The sequence below is a fragment of the Notolabrus celidotus genome, chromosome 15 (assembly GCF_009762535.1).
Source record: "Notolabrus celidotus isolate fNotCel1 chromosome 15, fNotCel1.pri, whole genome shotgun sequence".
Classification (NCBI taxonomy): Eukaryota; Metazoa; Chordata; class Actinopteri; order Labriformes; family Labridae; genus Notolabrus; species Notolabrus celidotus.
In genome coordinates this window covers 33,410,436-33,430,993 of record NC_048286.1, presented here as the reverse complement: position 1 = coordinate 33,430,993, position 20,558 = coordinate 33,410,436, and the positions used below count along the sequence as shown (strand labels likewise).

At 41.7% G+C, this 20,558-nt stretch overlaps 4 protein-coding genes across 7 annotated transcripts in view; 1 reads left to right on the top strand and 3 right to left on the bottom strand.

Moving 5' to 3' along the window:
• The window catches only part of LOC117826805 (NACHT, LRR and PYD domains-containing protein 3-like), a 264,765-nt gene that overhangs the window by 206,840 nt on the left and 37,367 nt on the right, over positions 1–20,558 (bottom strand). The window lies entirely within an intron of this gene.
• The window catches only part of rnf182 (ring finger protein 182), a 73,465-nt gene that overhangs the window by 27,125 nt on the left and 25,782 nt on the right, over positions 1–20,558 (top strand). Inside the window, exons 4-5 of one of the 4 annotated variants that reach the window (XR_004634095.1) lie at positions 8,916–9,116; positions 9,627–10,003. The exons of the other annotated variants lie outside the window; for them this stretch is intronic. The gene's annotated coding sequence lies outside the window, so the exon portion shown is untranslated. Of the gene's footprint in view, positions 1–8,915; positions 9,117–9,626; positions 10,004–20,558 lie in introns of those variants that run through there. 4 annotated transcript variants of the gene reach the window in all.
• Positions 1,708–8,328, bottom strand: LOC117826816 (GTPase IMAP family member 9-like). The gene is made up of 2 exons (XM_034703172.1): positions 8,211–8,328; positions 1,708–2,923 (listed from the first exon to the last, which is right to left on the bottom strand). The coding sequence occupies exons 1-2, from the start codon at positions 8,233–8,235 to the stop codon at positions 1,995–1,997; spliced, it is 954 nt and encodes a 317-aa protein (XP_034559063.1). The 5' UTR covers positions 8,236–8,328; the 3' UTR covers positions 1,708–1,994.
• Positions 11,029–20,558, bottom strand: part of retreg1 (reticulophagy regulator 1) — a 32,533-nt gene continuing 23,003 nt past the window's right edge. The window contains exons 5-10 of the mRNA XM_034703169.1: positions 17,243–17,360; positions 16,038–16,122; positions 15,626–15,748; positions 14,506–14,576; positions 14,251–14,374; positions 11,029–14,117 (exon numbers count right to left, since the gene is read on the bottom strand). Coding sequence (XP_034559060.1) covers positions 13,597–14,117; positions 14,251–14,374; positions 14,506–14,576; positions 15,626–15,748; positions 16,038–16,122; positions 17,243–17,360 — 1,042 coding nt within the window. The 3' untranslated portion in view covers positions 11,029–13,596. The remainder of the gene's footprint in view (positions 14,118–14,250; positions 14,375–14,505; positions 14,577–15,625; positions 15,749–16,037; positions 16,123–17,242; positions 17,361–20,558) is intronic.

Below are 20,558 nucleotides of genomic sequence, written 5' to 3'. Positions count from 1 at the left end.
TAAGATGGCTGAAGCCTTGTTTATACCTCAGTGTCAAATCGACGACTTAGCCTACACCCCAAGTCTGCGTAGCCCTCCGACGCAGAAGCCTACGCGCACCACCTCAAAAATGTAACGCTTTGAAACAACACAGACCGCAAGCCCTGTGATTGGTCCACTGGACAGCATTGCTTTTCCTGCATTTACAGCACTCCCCGAATCGCCGCACATCATTCTTCCTTGTAATCACTGCTGTATGATAAACAGCAACATGTATCAGCTGTAATTAACATAATAAGTTAAGATTCGCTGCGAAAAAGCAAGCAGAAAACGTAGCGGGGACGTAAACGGGCGATCCTCAGACCCTCAAGCGTTTAGGTAAAGTATTGCTGCGCGACGGAAATGTACACACATTAAAGATGGATCAACAGACAAACGATGAACAATCAAATGTTCTGAGACAAAGAGGAAGGAGGCCCTCATCCTGGCCTCTATAAGGTGGGAGGTGCAACATGGGAGGTACCACATCCAAAGCAACCACAGTGTCCTCTTATGGTCTTAGGGGCAACAAACCAACAGTTTATAAATACGCTATCACTTAGTTAAAAATACTTGCATTTCACAAACAGCTATTGCTGGAGGCCGACTACACCACGTTGAAAGCAGAAATCATTTGGCAGTGTGGATCAGAAGAATCAGGGTTGAAGTACTGCAGCAGGTGATTCGAAGATGAGAACCAGGTGTTCATGAAGGAAGCTCCAGCCCCTGAAAGTAAAAACACAGGGGGAAAAACAAGACCAAATGTGCACAGGAAAAAGCACTAAAAGTAGATAGGTCACCACAGTATCACTGACAAACAAACAAAAAGAGGACATTATTCTCAACTCTCCAAAAGCTACACCTCTCTAAAGCCATAGCAGTTGCTTTTTCCCAGTTTTTTCATTTATTTATTTCATTCAGTGAACCTGTGACTACACCCTTTGGTCAGGAGCATTATACCAAAATAAACCACGCCTGTGGGTTCGCTGCCCCACCCTATATCATGCGGTGCGCACCCAGACACTCATTCTCTTTCTATCAACTACTTTTATTTTCTACCTTTTTTTTCTACGAATGATTTTAAATGCTGTCCAATTTTAATTTGCATAAACCCCCAATCATCTTCTTAAAGCCGCCTCGTTAACAATTTGCAGTTACTACTGGCCAGCAGAGGGCTGTTGTTACATGACTGCACTCTATCAAGTGAGAGCCACTCAGAAGGGAAAGGCCATCCTTGAAGACCCTCACCACCCCCTTTTTTCAGAGTTTAGACTTTTGCCAACAGGGAGGAGATTCACTTACACTAGGAGGGCAAGATCGAACCGATATCTTAGATCATTTGTGCCCTCAGCTGTTGGGCTTTTAAACAAGCTGTAGGACCTTACCTTGGTCTCATGCACAGGAAGAATGATGTCTTCCACAGGGGTTAAGTTATATGGATATGTACTTGAATTGATTTGTGAGCTTGTGTTTGTTGTTGTCTGTATTGCTTGTAGGTATAGGATGTGTGGACTGCTGTTGTGACACAAATTGCCCCTTGGGGACAATAAAGATTTTCTAATCTAATCTAATCTATGCGGCTTCACTGTATCCCTGGGAGCAATGACACAAAGAAAAAATAAATAAATGCATTAATATTCCTTTATGTATAGAATCAACAGAGGACGTAATTTTGCGGTTGGAGACCTTCCTTTATTTAAGTATACAGTTGTGTGAAACACAGTTTAGTTTTATGGGTTTATTTACATTATGTAGTAGAAGACATTAAACCACAATGACCAGAATGCACACAAAAAAAAGTGTCAAGTGACTCACAACTCCTGCACAACTGGACAACAATGCTCATGCAAATCCAAAATGGCTAAATCATCAATATTTGAAAGACACAACCACCACCACTACACTTCTTCTGGATTATAGATAATAAAGCAGTCACAGTCTATCACACAGATCTACAGCTTTGTGTTGTGATTAACTCATGCAAGAAGTATGCCAAAGGTCACAACAAGTACTGAACCAATAATCTTAGCTAACTGTACGAGTAACTGCATGCTGCTCTCTGCCTCTCTTCTAGCCTGTATTTCATGCTGCTCCTGCAAATTCTTTATTTCTTTTCCCACTTCTCTTTCACAAGCTGCCATCAACTGAGCTGCCCTCTCCAGGTCTGCCCCTTCTTCCCTCACCAGCTGCTTATATTTTTCCTCTGTTACCCTCCTCAGTTCCTCTCGCTCTTTGCGCATCTGCTCCTCTTTCTCTTTCAGGATTCGTTGTTTCTCCTTTTCGATCTCCCTCTCTGCTCTCTGGAACATCTCAGTGGTGTAATGGGTTCCTCCGTTCTTCTGTGTGATTTCTCTGATCTTGCTGAGCAGCTCTGTGACCTGAGAACGATCCTGCAGGTTGTTATCAAAGACATGGTACTGCCCGTTACATTTGGCCACCAGCTCCTGCAGGTCTTCGCTTTGCTCCAAGAACTCCTCGATGGTTTCCTCACCAAGCTGGCCACCATGGGTAAAGAGAACCATGCTGTACTTGTCTGCTTCCTCTCCAAAGATTTTCTGAATCTTCTGCACCGTCCTCTTTTCTTCCTCCGTGTATCTGTCCAGTTTGATGACGACCAGGAAGATGTGGGGTCCTGGAGATGCATAAGAAATGCACTGGGAGATATTTTCACGGATTTTGTCTTCATCAATCCTGGTGTCAAACAGACCAGGAGTGTCGATGACAGCAACCTTTTGTCCGTCCACCTCACCAGTGGCCTTCGCACACTGCTCTGTCACAGATTTGGGGCAACACCTTGATTTGAATTCGTTTTTTCCCAGAATGGTGTTTGCTGTGGCGCTCTTCCCAACCCCAGTCTTTCCCACCATCACAATCCGGATCTCTTTGTTGTGAAACCGGACCGTGTCTGAATAGGCGGCAAAAAAAAAAATTAACAAACATTTAGTACTCTAGGATTTCATGACACATCATACAACTTCATACTGGGCAGCTGATGGAAAGTTTGACCATTTTTTCTGGGTATACATGTGAGCAGGTATTGGACTGTAACTTGAACAAACTGATGCCTTAAAGTCATTTTCAGGGCACTGACTCCCACAGCAATTTTACTGACTACTTCTTATATGGTTAGATGGTTGTTTGAGGAAAATATTTCGTTTTTAGTTTTATTTTTTCTTGTTCTTATCTCTGTATGATTTGATCTGTAACAAAAAAATTGTTTTATTTTGACCCTAAACTCTGGGTGGAACCTTGACTTAAACAGTGCATAAAGCCAAGCCTGTGAGTAAGAGCAAGCAGCAATCTCTTATGTTGAAAAAGAAAGCAAACACAGAAGTGCTTAAAAGCTGCAGTTCCTTGGGTGTCCACTTGAGGCTGGCTCTGCAAGATCCAGAAACCACATAAGATGCATTTCGACCAAGAGTGGTCTTTTAGCCCCCAGAACTACTTTCCCCTGAACTAAAAGGTTTCCTGGTCCCCCATTGTTGTCTGCGTTTCAACCCGAGGCCTAGGCCCCGAGTAGATTGTGTAAATCAGGCCAGTGACGTATGGAGAAAAAAAAGTAAATGCACTACACCACCAGACCAGTAGAGGGCAGTAAAACAAAGAGGAATGCCATTCATCACAGATGACACCATAGAAGCAGACGGACAGGCAGGTATCATTATGAGCAACACAACAGTTAGCCTGTTAGCATGAAGAGACTCAGCTGGCTCTGTTTTAGATGGTGCTATATTTCATAACAGATGGATTCACTGAATCAACACGTGAGAGGAGATAAGCGCGAGTAGCAAAGACGTTTCAGCACGGCTTTAAAATCCTTTTGAACTCAAAAAGCCGCGGCAGATATCGGACGGTGTTTTGGTTTAAACAGCGACCCTGTTAACTGGAGACTCTCAGCCGGATGCATCCCTCATAAACGTCTTTAGACGATCATTAAATATCTGATGAGGATATTTTGAAATCTTAATAAAAACTAAACTAGTTTGCATTCCCAGGAACTCCCTCTGTGTTTCAACAGCTGTGTAAACTCCACAAACACTGACACGTTCAGCTGAAGGTCTCCAGTTTACAGGGTCACTTTTAAAACCGGAACACCAGGAGAGACGCATTCACGGTGGGCTGAGAGAAGACTACTGTTACAAGCTGCTAAATCAAGAGAATCACAGCTTCTTCTTTTGAAAAGTACACACACATACAAAAAAGATAGAACAAATAAAAACTAATGAAAGAAAGAGAAATCAAGTGAATCACAGATGTGTGTGATGTTATTGTGGACGGAGGGAGGAATAAAAACACTGCGGTTAATCTACCAATCAGACACGTTCAGAAAGCAGGCCCCGCCCCCTGAAAGTCCCACGACCTTTGAAAAGTACTACTCTCCTAGCAGGGGCTTTTTAGAGGGGAGATTATCTACCCCTGAACTAAATTAAGACCCTGGGTCCATCGGTCAAAACGCACGTAGTTCCGGGGTAAAGTTCCTGCGGTCGAAAAACACCTATACACACCCATTCAAAAAAGCTGATATTTACAGCAGAAATAAACATTTTTACAGCCTGGTACAAAATATTGTTTTGGTATGAATAGCCCATTTCTTTATGCAAAGTTATGAGTCTGGCATAATTAAGGGCATGTCAGGTGGGCACACTGTAGCTGTTAGCAAGGAGGCTAAAGGCCTACCTCAACTCCACCTCTTTGCTTCATGAGTCATGACACTGACCTCAAGTATGAAGGCACGCCCAGTAAATTTCCAGAAATAACAGCCTGTGTTGTTCTAGCCTGAATAAAAGTATTTGGAAGGTAGCCATTTTGATCTGACATCAAGCATGATGTGAATCTTGAATAGTGTCACAGTGTTGTAGTTACTGCTGTGTTCTCTGCAAACCATATGAACGAGGTGAATCTTATTAAGTGTTATTATTTCACTTTGTCTTCATTGATTAGCGACAAAAAATACAAAGACTAAAATCGTGATAAAAAAAATGCAGTTGCCGACTTAGCCACTCGCAGCTAGGTAGTACGACAGCTACCTTGAGTCCCTGTCGAATTAGAATTAAAATTCACAGAACTTCTAATAATTTGGCGATTTCATCATCTGCAGTACGTAATAATACCAAAAGATTCAGATAATCTGGAGACATCGCTTTGCAAAAGGGACAAGGCTGAAAAACAATTGTGAATAGTGATCTTCAGGTGTCACTGCTTTAAAAACAGACATGAAACTGTAGTGGAAGTCAATGCATGGGCTCAAAATCTATTGCCTGTGAACACAGTTCATCACTGCATCCACAAATGCAGGTTCAAACTGAACTATGCAAAGAGGAAACCAGATTAAACATGGTGGAAGTGTAAAACTTTCTTATGGTCTTGCAAATCAAAATCTGACTTTTTGGAAATCATGGACACCAGGCAGAGGGAACAAATGGCTTTTTATCAGCGCTCAGTACTAAAGCTAAAAGATGGTATGAAGATGCATAAGTGCACATGGCATGGGTAGCTTACACATCTGGGAAGGCTTCATTAAGGCGTGATGATACGAGCAATTTATCCTGCTAGACAATGTGAAACCACATTCTGCACGTATTACAACACAAAGGAGACCCTGAACTGTTGAGCAGCTGAAATCCTCTATCAGACATTTCAATTTCAAACTCCAGAAACTGGTCTCCTGGGCTCCCCTACGTTTACAGAGTTTTGTTAAAAGAGGTAATGCAACAAAATGATAAAATTTCCCCTGTCCCAACTTTTTAGTTATCATTTTTAAATGTTGTTTTTGCATTAAACACTTTCCACACCCTTAAACCGTGTTTCAATTAACAATTTAAACAGCATTCCAACCTTTTTGGAATTGAGGTTGACTGTTAAACAAGACTAGACTAAGACTATATTATCCATCCAGAACCTAGTTATAACAAAGTCAGCTACTTGGTTCCTTTTAGTCATTTTGACTCCAAAATATCAACACATTTTGCCCAGGTTTAAAATGTCTGAATCCACCTTAAAAATCACTACGGAAGAGGAATTTTATTCCTGCAGCCTCGCTGATATCTGTCGTGTGAATCATGAAAGGTGATAAATTAAATGTCAACATCAGTCACATTTTGTGCACTGATCCCTGATAGTCAGGCACTCACCCTACATGCAGACCCAAACAGACTTATCCAAGACCCACCCTCTTATTTTTAAAATATGTTTTATTTCCTGGGAAGATGCTGATCCCCAAGACAAACATAACTGATTAGAAGTTCTGCTTTGGATTTAAACCTACAGCAACAGAACAGGATTCTACCAGACTGTGAGTATGGACAGTGTGCCTCCACCCTCCACCTCCTCCCATTGTAAGAGGTGACAAACAATCAGTCCCTCCAGGATTTTGTGGGATTTTTTTGTGATTGTTGCGGCCCAAAATGCCTGAATTTGTGACAGCTTTTTGAAAAAATTGCGGTGAAAGTTGCAATTTTTTTTTTTTTCTTTTCCCCAATAACATCTCAGGGGCAAGTAAATGTGCTAAATTACAGTAGTTTTTAGAAAACATTCTTTTTTTTTAAAGTTATATTTTTGGCCTTTTGCCTTTATTTGAGAGGACAGCTGAAGAGAGACAGGAAATGTGGGGAGTAGAGAGAGGGGGGACGACATGCAGGAAATGGTTGACCGGCCGGGAATCGAACCGGCAACCCCTGCGACGAGGACTGTAGCCTCTGTATGTGGGGCGCTTAGACCGCTAGGCCACCAGCGCCCCTAGAAAACATTCTTGATGTGACCACTGTGACTGTATTTTGATTCACAAGGACTGTATTGCACATTTATGACGGTCCCTGAATGCACCTCGCAGCGACAGAGGCACAGTCAGCCAGTTCACGGCACTCTGAAATGAATCTGCATCTTTGATGATGAGGAGTTGATCAAAACTTACTAAATGTGTCTGATGTTTCACCAAACTGGATTAAATCAAGCTGTAGACGGGAGCTTTTTACGGTAATAGCGGCAAAAACATCAAATATTAAACAGACGCCCCCCGGTTGTGTCTTTGTCACTAACGCACACCGGGGGGTAAAAATCATCAATGAAGATGAGACAGATGCATGGAGGTGAGGAGAGCTGGTTCATAAAGCACACCTGCTGCAGGTAGAGACCAAGCTAACACTGAGCCCCTCAGATAAGAACTCTAGTATCTATAAATAACAACGTTGTCATGGTGACTTGTCCTGCCTGCTGTCCCCTCTCTTCACCTGTTCTCCGTGGGTGTTTTGTTGTTGAAAAGTGCCGATCAAGTGAGGACTTATGCTTATGTTTGTTTATGTTCCAAGGAAGTCAGTTGATGATGAAACCAATGATGTACAGGGGCTGAGATTAAAGTTATTGGTCAAATTTGCGGGAAAGTTGCGCTGATTGTAAAAAATTGCAGGGCCGCGAAAAAATCGCGCTGATTGGTTGAATTTGCGTTGATAGTTGCGATCGCGAAATCGCAACTTCCTGGAGGGACTGAACAATGTTGTTAAAAGAAGAGCTGATGAACACAATGGTAAACAGTATCCTATCTCAACTGTTTTGAAAAGTTTTGCTGGCATCAAATTTAAAATGAGCAGATATTTTTCATAAAACAATACGGTTTTCATTTTTCAATTAAATACAGGCTTTGAAAAATTTGCAGACTGTGAAATTCTGTTTTTACCCAATGTCCTAATGTTTTAAATGAGGTTGTTAAAAGTCGGCAAGAACAAATGTCGTTTTTAACAAAGTGACTTGGTTGTCAATCAAACAAAAAAATTGATATCGGAATTAGTGCAGTCACAAGAGTTTTATTATGTCATTAACTGTCCAGTCATAATCCTTTGTTTTGTATTTAAGGAATTTTATTGCGCCCTTAGGTCTATTCTTCTTATTCAAGCTTACAGGCATTGTTTCAAAAAAGTGTTAATGTGTTTCAAATCTGCATTCAAAGCACTTGACTTTTCTGTACAAATCATATTTACTCTCATACTCTCGCTGCCTGCAGTCTCTGACACCAATCTTTTATCTCTTTTTGTTACGACTCATAAAGAACACTCAGGGCACACCTGGATAATCAACAACACAGAAGACAGATCAACTATATTAATGAGGCTTTTGTTGGCAATAATAATTAAATGAATATAACTCATACCCTGTCACCAATCAATGATGCACATCATAAATGAAGTTGCATATTGACTCACTTAATTTGGACAGCAGGACTCCCATGTTTGGTTTGCGGAGAGCAGATGTGCTGTGAAGGAAAGACAGAAAATGATAAAGTCTGTGAGCCACAATACTTTTTATATGAAAGTTTGATTTCACAAACCACACCCATGACAAGTCCAAACGTGTGTTTCAGGTTTTGCTTGAGGCTGTTTACAGAGCATAATGTGGGAAAGTACCAACAGCACAGTTTTTTAAAATTTAAAATTGTTTTTGATGAGCTTAATTGTTGTCTGATATCCCATCGCATCTGTGAGGACACATCAGTTTGAAATACCAACATGGTTTGAGCTAGTTCAAAAACAAACAGAATAAAAGCGATGACTTTTTAAGACTTACAAAAGAAAATGAGCCTCAATGTCTTGAAGCTGGTGTTTCGGTGTGAATGGTTATCCTGTCAACAGGGGACTTTCACCTGAATGTGTCTGAATGCCTTTACTCTTTCATTAAAGACATATATGATGAGTATATTTTGATATTATAACAAAAAGATAAACTAGGATGCATTCTGTTGCAACAACGACTACCGCCTGAGAGTTGCCAGATTACAGGGTCACTCTTTAAACCGAAACACCGGCTTCCAGCTGTGCAAAGTGAAACCGGTATGCATTGGGTTTTAGATTTTATACTTTATTGTCCCCTTGGGGAAATTCTTTTTCACAGCACCCTCTGCGTTTCCACAGACATAGACAAAGACATTCACGGGACATACCCTGCAAGCTCAACAAACTATCAACGAAGGCATCAACAGTCAAACGACGTCATATCATTGAGCAAGGCCTGTTGTTCAGGGTCGCTATAACAGCAGGGATCAGGCTCTTGCCAAGGCAAGCCCTTCTACACCTCAGTTTCCTGTATCTGCGCCCTGAGGGGAGTGTGATGAGGTAGGTGTTTAGTGGATGTGTGATTCCCGTTCTGATATCCTGTTTTTGAACCTACGCAGTGGGAAAATGAGACGCTGATGTAATGTCGTAAGGACAGTGGATAGGCCTGCTTTGAAATCTTGTCATATGACAACAAAACAACAACAACGGAGGATTTTATCACCTGACTCAAAACAAAGCAAACGAGCCGAAAAGTGAAAGACTTCAAATTTTAAACATTGTTTTCAAATCTTGTTCAATAAAGACAACAACAAAAACTGTTGGTGGTTTACGATAAGACTGCAGCCTCTCCTCCTTCCGCTGTGTTGTCACAGTTTGGCGCTAATTCAGTAAAAACCTACAGCCTAGTCTGAACTGTTTACCACTTCCTTCTTTGCTTTCTCTTTCCCCTGACTCATTGAATAGGCACGATCATATGATTTGATCTGACACATGACTCACACTCACCTGCTTGTCCCATTTTGTTTGTCTGAAGTTGCACATCTTGAATATCCCCTTCTCCCGTGACAGACGCCGCTCACCCCTCCCTTCAGTGTTTACAAGAAATGCCACTAGTTCTTTTAATTCTCCAAAAACAAGATCCATGCAGAGCAGCCGGCACTTCATCCCCTGATGTTAAATCTTTACAGTGGTTTGTGTCAGAGTTTGTACTGACGCAGAGTGTGCAGCTGTTATTAAAGCATACTGATTTAAAAATGAGGGAATAGATCCATGCTTGCGTGCTTTGTGCAGGGATAGAATTTACTCCCATTCATTGCACATTGTAGTCTCAGCTGCTGCCTCATAGTATTACAATCATCCACCTTAAGAAAACCTTCATGTACCACCAAAGAGACGAGATGTCTTGGCAGTCAGGTGTAAGAGAAGTGGTACACCTGTGAGTCTGAGCCCAGGGCGAAGAAAACCCTCACATCACACATTTGTGGTTCAAGTTTCACATCAGGTTTGGCATTTCTGGATCTTCTTCTGACCTACAAAGCTCTTAATGCTCAGACACCTTCATATCTTAAAGAGCTCATATTACCCCTCTAGAGCACTACACTCCCAACATGCAGGCCTGCTCATCGTACCTAAAGTCTCTAAAAGTAGTATGGGAGGTAGAGCCTTCAGTTATTAGGCCCCTCTCCTTTGGAATCATCTACCAGTCAGGGTCCGGGAGGCAGACACCCTCTCCACTTTTAAGAGTAGGCTTCACACTTTCCTTTTTGATAAAGCTTATAGTTACAGCTGGATCAGGCTTGGACCAGGTCTTAGTTATGCTGCTATAGGCTTAGACTGACACACTGGGATCCTGTCTTTCCCTCTCTCTCCTCTCTCTGCCTGTCTCTCACTTTAACTCTTCCTGTCCCATTAAAGTTACTAACCATAGACCTTCTGGAGTCCCTGAGCTCCCTTGTCTCGTAGGTTCCTCTGGATCTCTGCTGCTGTGGACGTGCCAGACTCCAGCTGCTACAACTACTACTATCCATCTCCCCACTATCATCTCTCTCTCTCTCTTCATCTCTCTCTATCCCTCTCTCCAACACGGTCTCAGCAGATGTGTGTCTAACATGAGTCTGGTCCTGCTGGAGGTTTCTGCCTGTTAAAGGAAGTTTGTCCTTGCCACTGTAACTTGCTAAATGCTGCAAAGTGCTCTGCTCATGGTGGATTAAGATGAGATCAGACTGAGTCCTGTCTGTAAGATGGGACTGGATCTGATCCGGTCTTGATGTTGGGTCTTTGTTAATAATAGAACAGAGAGTCCGGTCTAGACCTGCTCTGTTTGGAAAGAGTCTGAGGAGAACATTTGTTGGCCCTATATAAATAAAGATTGATATTAACATATTTGTAAATGTATGTATTTGTGGACTCGATGAACAGCTCCATATCTGAGACTTTTTGTACTCATGTTCAAGGAAACAAAACGGCACCCTGTGTTGCAACATTTTATTGACATTCTTGAGTTTAATTACATAAAAGAACATTTTGTACGGCATGAAAGCCACCATGATACAACTCAAAGGTACATAAAAATAATTCAGTCCATTCATCTTTTTGAATATTTAAAAACACCTTTTTTTTTTGTCTTGGCTTTTGTACACGTGAGTCAGAAATAAGTCCTCTCAGGCACTGATGAACAAAAGTGACTTTTATTATCTCTAGAGTTATGCAAACAGAAGGCATCACATGATTACTTCAAGAGGATATATGATACATTGCAGTGTCTTTATTATAAAAACAATGACTATGACTGTAAGTGTACAAGGCATGTTAAAGAAACAGTTCGGTCTTTCTTGTCACCGAGGGCCGTCCTTTGTGAGAGCGTCATTAAATCATATTTAGGGCGCGAATGGACAAACGTTATCTCATAACACTTTACTTCCAGTGCACTGAAACTAAACTTCAATGTATTTTGAGTCTAATTTGGATTGAACCATGATGTGGGGAGCAGAGGCCTTCACAGGTTAGACTCGATGGGGATCAAGTCCAGACTGTGGGAAGAAACCAAAGACTGTTTAAAATTATGGACAGCACAACAGCTACCAAAACAACTTTGGAGCGCCCTCTGGTGACCGACTGTATTATAGCTAATAACCCAGCCTCCTTTATTATAACAGACGGGACATGAATCAAACTGGAAAATAAAAGGACACCTCAAATAAGAATTTCTCCTCCAGCCCCATGGCTCCACCCAGGAGGGGATTAGGGACACTGATAAATATTTTTTGGGAGGTTAGGCTGGTAAAAAAAAAAAGAAATCCAATTAATTTTTTAAGTTCTCATATCTTCACAGAATTCTAAGATTAAATTCAGAATATTCTGAAATTAAATTCAGAATCCAAAAATGAAATTCAGAATATTCTAAGATTAAATTCAGAAATCTGAAATTAAATTCAGAAATCTGAGATAAAATTCAGAATCCAAAAATGAAATTCAGAATATTTTAAGATTAAATTCAGAATCCAAAAATTTAATTCAGAATTCTACAATGAAATTCTGAATATTTTAAGATTTAATTCAGAATTCTTAAATGAAATTCAGAATCCAAAAATGAAATTCTGAATATTTTAAAATTAAATTCAGAATCCAAAAATTTAATTCAGAATTCTAAAATGAAATTCTGAATATTTTAAGATTTAATTCAGAATTCTTAAATGAAATTCAGAATATTCTAAGATTAAATTCAGAATTAAAACTTTAAATTCAGAATTCTAAAATTAAATTCAGAACTCTAAAATTAAAGACAGAATTCTAACATTTCAGAATTCTGACTTTAATCTCAATTTTAAAATTAAAAACAGAATACTAACTTTAATCAGAGTTCTGAGAAAAACATCAGAATTTACGGACAATTCCAGATTTTGTTTTTGTTTTTTAAACTGGCCTAACATACCATAATGCAATTCAGTGACCCTAATCCTTTTACCACGAGCCAGATTGCGTCTACCCATGCCTTGGCTCCAACATGTCAGCGCCCATGGAGGTTGTATTTTGGCATCAATGGAAGGATGTGGAGGGTGGAGGCGCACCGTCCATATTAACAGTCAGTGGTATAATCCTGTTCTGTTGCTGTAAGTTTAAATCCCAAGCAGAACTTCCAATCAGTGCTGTTCATCTTGGGGATCAACATCATCCAGGGAAGGAAAATGTAATTTCAAAATAAGAGGGTGGGGCTTGGATAAGTCTGTTTGGGTCTGCATTTAATGATAGCGCCTGACTATCAGGGATCAGTACCATCTTTCCTTCAGAGAGACTCCGCCTCTCTGGAGTTTACTTTTTATACCCAGTCATGTGACTAACCTGTTTATCATTAACTTCATTAGTTGGGAGACGTTCCTCTAAGTGTTTAATTTTTATCATTGCTTAATTTTTTCAGTTTTGTGATCTTCGTCCCAACTCATTTGAACTTGTTGTTTGTTTGGACATTTGTGTGAGAACTTTTGGGGAAATGAGGTTGCACATGTTTCTCAGTCTGCAGTATTTTGGCCTTACTTATACAACAGGTCGTCCTTCTTTATATACAGTTGATGATTATTCAATTCCACGGTGATATAAGACTCTGACCAGTTTGGGGGAAAAGAGTTGCTCTGCATTAGCCTGCTGGGTAAAAAAAGGTATGGGTGCAAAAAAAAGGATGAGGAGGGCGAGGGGAGGACTAATGCTGTTATCTTTTGGTTTGGAGGAAGATTGATCAGTTAGCAAGCACACTACAAAAGGAGAAAACCAGAAATAAAGGCAACCAATTCTTATTTTCCTCCAGCTTTGGTTGGGTCAGGATGATTTCTGATCTCAGCATTCAGCTACCATAATCCTGATTAAAGGGACCACCTGAGAATCGGATCAGTCTGATACGTGGATGCAAGATCGACAGAATAAAGATGAATGGAAATATTGTTTTCTTACAACCCCCAACAGTCCTCAGTGACCAGATCTCCCCCGCCCCCCCCTTCCACATGTCCTCTGTAACCTGTCCTCCCCTGTTGACCATACGTGAGATCCATCAGTGGCGTCTCAGGAGTTTGGAGAAGAATCCAGTAGATGTCGCCTTATCACTCTCGTCCTGAGCTTCCTCTTTGACCCGGGTCTTCTCCTCCCCTAGCCCCAGCTCCCCTTCCAGTTGCTCCAGCTCCGACTGGTCCAGCAGCTCAAAGTCCTCCACCTCGCTGTCGGACTCCTCGGCTAGCTCCAGCAGCCTGCTGGATTCTGGGAATCCTGACGGATCCCGGTCGCTCAGCGCTGTGAAGCCGACCGCCGCTTCTATCCTCTCCTGAATGGCGGCTGTGACAGCAGCGGCGATGACGTCGCCCGCCATCTGGTTGACTAATTCGAGAGCTGTGTCGGCAGCTTGGTCTTTGTGAGGACGGGGTGTGTGCGTGGATTTGATTGGCTGCTGGGCCTGAGGTGGAGGCGAGGGAAGGCCGAGGCTCAGGTCGTCGTCATCGTCGCCGTTTGTAGTCGCGCCGTTGTCAAGTGAAGGGAATTCTTGAAGGCCACCGGTGAAGGCTTCTTCTCTGTCAAGGTCTGAGGGGTTCAGGACGACAAATATTAATTATAAGCTTTAATAAAAACATAAAACTCAGAGATAAAGATTAAAAAAACGAAGCAGCAGGAAGATGAGGATAGCATGGAGAGGTGTCTGAGCTGGTGAGCGTACCCTCTGAGTTCTCAGTCTGTGGTGTGTGACCTTCTGACAGGTTGAAGGTCCCGTTGTCCGTCCAAGTCACATCAGACACCTCTGTGTCCGACACTGACATCTCCTTGCACACTGTGGAGTCGAGCTGCAGGCGGGAGGAGAGGAATGAGAGTGCATAAACATCTTTTGACATCCTCTGCCAGAGGTTTGGACTCTGATGTGGATCATGTGTTTCAATGGAATAATTAGATTGACATGAGATCATGATCTGCAAACCTTGGGAAACATGGAGGAGAGGTCGGACTCGATGCCCTCTTTGTCAGTCTGAGCCTGAAGGATCCTCCTCTCTGAAGGAAAACCAGAATACAGATGATTCAGTTTTGTGGAATTTGATGGCTTGCAAATTATTTAAAACCTAAATTTGACTGAAAATAAAGCAAACTAAACAAACATGTCTGTCATGTCTGTTTTTAATGCAGTGACTTCCACTACAGAGTCATGTCTGTTTTTAATGCAGTGACCTCCACTACAGAGTCATGTCTGTTTTTAATGCAGTGACTTCCACTAGAGACATTTCTGTTTTTAATGCAGTGACTTCCACTACAGAGTCATGTCTGTTTTTAATGCAGTGACTTCCACTACAGAGTCATGTCTGTTTTTAATGCAGTGACTTCCACTAGAGTCATGTCTGTTTTTAATGCAGTGACTTCCACTACAGAGTCATGTCTGTTTTTAATGCAGTGACTTCCACTACAGAGTCATGTCTGTTTTTAATGCAGTGACTTCCACTAGAGTCATGTCTGTTTTTAATGCAGTGACTTCCACTACAGAGTCATGTCTGTTTTTTTAATGCAGTGACTTCCACTACAGAGTCATGTCTGTTTTCAATGCAGTGACTTCCACTACAGAGTCATGTCTGTTTTTTTAATGCAGTGACTTCCACTACAGAGTCATGTCTGTTTTTAATGCAGTGACTTCCACTACAGAGTCATGTTAGTGTTTTTAATGCAGTGACTTCATCTACAGAGTCATGTCTGTGTTTAATGCAGTGACTTCCACTACAGAGTCATGTTAGTGTTTTTAATGCAGTGACTTCCACTACAGAGTCATGTCTGTTTTTAATGCAGTGACTTCCACTACAGAGTCATGTTAGTGTTTTTAATGCAGTGACTTCTACTACAGAGTCATGTCTGTTTTTAATGCAGTGACTTCCACTACAGAGTCATGTCTGTTTTTAATGCAGTGACTTCCACTACAGAGTCATGTCTGTTAATGCAGTGCAACATTTTCCACAGTGCTCCATCTTTTTCCGAATTGGGGTTGTAGTCTACACATCAAGCCCTCATAAAGCAGACAGACTACAAACATACAACACATTGATATATTCGGTAGTTACCATGGTTCTCTTTAACTTTCTGAAGAAACTCCCCGATGCCAAAGTCCAGCTTCTGCAGAACTGGCTCCAGCCACAAACCAACCTCTCGCAGTGAAATCAGAGGCCACAGGAACACACCCAGCACTGTGAGAGAAGCCACGACACACACACACACACACACACACACACACACACACACACACACACACACACACACACACACACACACACACACACACACACACACACACACACACACACAAACAAGACAAGTTAATGGCTGAAAAATACCATCACCACGTCCACTGTTACGCTGATGACACAGCGTTATCTCTCACTGGCTGTTTCAGCATCATGACTCCATAGATCTATATTGTGTTACTTTGAGTTTAAGGCTCTGAAAGAAAAGGTCTCCTTCCTTGAGTTTACTTACCGAGAATGTAGGAGATAACAATCCCTGGAATGTAGCGTCCTAAGACAGCAAAGAAGGTGCACAAACTGCAAACCAGCAGACAGAACTGGAAGACACACAGACAATAGCATCAAAAAAATGTACTTTTCAGTCACAGTTTACAGTTACTGCGGTTTACTTTCTCAGGATATTCACTGCCCATCCCCAAAAAAAGTCACCGCCTGGATTTAAAGGAGCAAATAGGTAAGAGCCTTCTATTGGATAATTACTGAAGTGATGAAGATGTTTCAGCAACAACTGATTTAATCAGAGCTGATGCAGTGAGTAGCTTCTCATTTCTTAATCAACCTCCTGTGGTCGTGGGAAGGATGTTAATCTGTTTCAGAAGGGTCAAATTATCGTCCTGCATCAAGCAAAGAAAAAAACTAAGTAGATTTGATTGGGAGCATAAAGATTGGACTCTGGTTCCAGAGTGATGGGTGCATCAGGGTAAGAAGAGAGGAAGATGAAGTGATGAACTCATCATGCATAGTGCCTACCCTACAAGCCTGTGGGGGTGGTGTTATGATCTGGGGTTGCTGCAGTTAGTCGGGTCTAGGTTCAGTAACGTTGTGCGCCCAAAGAATGAGGTCAGCTGACTACCTGAATACTGAACCAGGTCTTTCTTGAGTCGAAATTATAAGACAAAAAGTCATTACTTTTCAATCTCAAATTTTTTACTTTTTTATTAAAGCCAAGTCTCCCTCTTCTTAAAAACCTGGTGGAAACGGGCTACCAAACTAATCACATGATCTTCCTGATCAATGGAAAGTTTTCTGTCATTACCTCATTACCTCACACAGATTCTCTTATTATTATGTTTCTGAGACATTTTTCCATTCTCTCAAATGCAGCTCCACATCAGGACTTGACTTTCCTATCAGACAATCCAGGACACTCAAAACTCAGTTAAGTGAGACTCACCCCCTGTGTCCGGTGAGTAAACATGAACTTGAAACTTTAAATCAAATCAAGATTCAGTAACTGCATTGACTGATTCAGTTAGTTCCAGCTTAAAAACAAAGATGTGATCATGTTTTCTTGAACCTGATTCACCCTGTAAAGTTCCAGTGTGAGACTTTGTTTGTATCTGATAGGGTGAAACTGTACAGCACATAACCCCATGAGGAGCCTTAGTTCTCCTGTGGTTGAGGTTAGTCGTGTGAGGTTTTCACCCTCTGCCTCACCTTGCCCGGGTTCTGCTGTTTGAAAGCCGATGTTTCCAGGAGGAAGACTTTGAGGGAGTCGCTGAACTGAGGTCCTGTCCCAGACCGGCTGTCCTGGCCTGAGTCGATGATCTCCCAGCTACAGGAAGAGAAATACAGAGGCTGTGTTAGTCATAGAGTATCCTCCGACAGTGTTCAACCAAGCTGCAACCTCTGGGTGCGAGAATTGAAGTCAATTCGGAAGTGTTAATAACGGCAGTTCCTCAAGTGTCCACTAGAGGCTGGCTTTACAAACCACATACACACCAATTCAAAGAAGCCGATTTTTACAGCAGAAATAAACATGTTTACAGCCTGGTACGAAAAACAGTTTAGGTCTGAAGAGCTCATTTCTCTGTTGGCACACACTGTACGGGGGGTGAATTTTTTCATAACACTGCAGTTTCAGAGAGCGCCCCCGTATACAGAGGCTCTCGCCCTCTTTGCAGAGATCCCTGGTTCCTTGCATGTCTTGCCCCACTCTCTATATCCTGTCTTTCTTCAGCTATCCTATCAATAAAGGCAACAAAAATGCCTCCCTCAAGTTGTACTGGTTGGGGAAATGTGTCACTTGTTTGAAAATGATAGTGCTGCTAGTCAGGATAACTCATGGAAATCACATTGTCATTCAAATGGCTTAATAGGGTAATAAATGATAAAAAAAAAGGGACGTCTAGTGTATAATTTGTCCTTTACTGTGGAAGCATAGCGGTGCAAGATGGCGGCGTCCATGAAAGGCTCATTCAAAGTCACAAAAAACACAACAATTTTTATATTCAGGTGGTTATACATTATTTTAAAAAAGTACCTATGAGTATTTCATTCAATTTCTACTAAGTTTCATCTGCTAAACCAGCTAAATTCTCCGCACTGCACCTTTAATGTAATGTAAAATGGCTTATTGTATTGCACTGGCTTCTGAGGGAGCTTGGTTGAACTTGTTTTGTTTTAATAGAGTGACTTGACCTGCTGGTAGGTGTAAATGACCCTCATATAAACACTGATACAATATGCAGTGACTCAGCTTTAGAAATAGTCCACATATGACTTCAAAGGTTTATTTGGAGGCTTGGAATCACACGGGTTTGAGGGTCATTGATGAAATGTAGTCCAGCAGAAATATCAGTCCAATACAGATGTCATAGTCTAAATTAAGAAACCTACATTAAACCTGGCTGGATGACTTAACAGACAGGTGGTTGATAGGAACGTGAAAGAGCTTTCCAAGCTGTGGGTCACCTGGTCAGATAAAAAACAAATACCATACACCTCAAAGAGTCCCATATCTCTACTGGACCACACTGACCAGTTACAGTACCCGGTACACTTGTAGCCTGCAGAATCCCCTCATTAAAGGACAACATGCCAACAAAGTGCATTCAAGGTAACAGATTGGCCAACATTGGCGGTATTTATGACCTAGTGGAAAGTCTGCTGGCTGGATGTTGGACAAACCGAGAAGTGAAATGTGATTAAAAAAAGACTGAAAGTTATGAAATTTAAATGACTTTTCCAAAACTGGACTACAGGATTAACTTTGGGGAGATTTCAGCATTTCAGAAGGTGTATTTTTAGTGGGTTTAAAACAACAAGGAAGTCTGAAAGCTGATCTTAAACACTGCAAAAAGTTAGAAGAGAAAGTAAGAGTGGATGATACTGGCTTCAATATTACTTTTGCCTTTTCTCCTCCCATGACCCCTCAAACCTCCCTTCATCTAGAGGCGCTTGTGGCCAAGCGGTCTAAGCGCCCCACATACAGAGGCTACAGTCCTTGTCACAGGGGTCGCCGATTCAATTCCCGGCTGCCACCATCTCCTGCATGTCTTCCCCCACTCTCTGCTCCCCACATTCCCTGTCTCTCTCAGCTGTCCTGTAGAATAAAAGGCAAAAAGCCCCAAAATATAACTTAAAAAAAAACCCAAAAACCTCCCTTCATCTGATAAATCCAGCTAGCTACGAGGAACATGCACAAATGTTCAAGAGAAGCTACAGTATCATAACCCCCTCCCCCTCCAAAACTGACCCAAACACCCAGCCATGTCTCACATAACCCTTATGACGAAAGGTCGACAACCCCGCTCCCCTCTCGACTTCCAGGCGCATACCCCGGACTGGAGGCTGACTTCCAGGGAAACATGATTGGTGGAACATGTGACAGGGATACCATGAAGCGATAAAAGCAGAAAGTGACGGACAGATAAGCATTTCTCCATTCGGAGAAAGACAGACTTTTTCCTGGATAGACATGTCAGACCTGGTGGATGTCAAGTTTCACTGCATCACAGATCACCTGCAGTGTGGAGAAGTTTTTCGTTACAGTTCGTTTTCCTGCCAACGTGGAAACAGACTCTTTTACTCGGAGGTGCCAGGGTTCATTGGGTATAAGTAGGTCCTGGTCAGATGTGGAAAAGATCAGTTAAAGTCACCCTCTCTTTTTTGCAGTCAGATGTCTTTTAATTTCAACAACTCTGCAGGAGAAACATATCCTTAAAAGTCCATCTAATCACAAAGCCTCTGGAAGGGCTCGTGCAGCCTTCATGCATGCATGCAGGAATAACATGCATGTGAACTTGAATGGAGTTCTTGAAGACATCTCCCCTCTCATCTGCTTTATAAGTCAAACTGACATGTGGACACCTCATAGCCTCTCTGGGTCAATAATAATAATTTGACTATAAGAATACCAATAACCAGCACAGGATTAGTTCAGAATTAAAAGTGCTTACTGAGTTGGAACACTTTCAAGAACTTAAACCAAGTCATGTTGCCTCTTGGATTACAACATGTACAACAGGGAGCCTTCATTTAAGCATCCATATGTGCATCAGTAACATTGTGGGATACGCAATGTCAAATGCATGACCTAAAGCACGTGATGCTGCTACTTTTTGTTGCTTTATACGATGAGAAAACGGACCAGTTTGTTGTTTTCTGTGACTAATCCATCTGATATTACATCATTGAAGCCCTACACCAGAGCACAGAGTGACCTGACCACTGTGCATTCAGAATCTGCACTTTACTTACCTTCAAACAAGGAGAAGATCAGGGATGTTTTCACGCAACTAATTTTCACATAAGTTACACAAAAATTCAAATTCCAGCGGACTAGTTCAAAGGTAAGGGAACACCAAGAAAACAGTTAAAACTTTGCAAAATGTATCTAACACAGGATCTCAGAGTCTGCAGGTAAACCGTGTCAAATTGGTATGCCAACTGTGGCTAAAGCTAGCAGAGCTAGCATCACCAGCCTTCAGTCCTCCTTGCAGGTTAACGTCCTGATGCCTGTGCTGGTTCC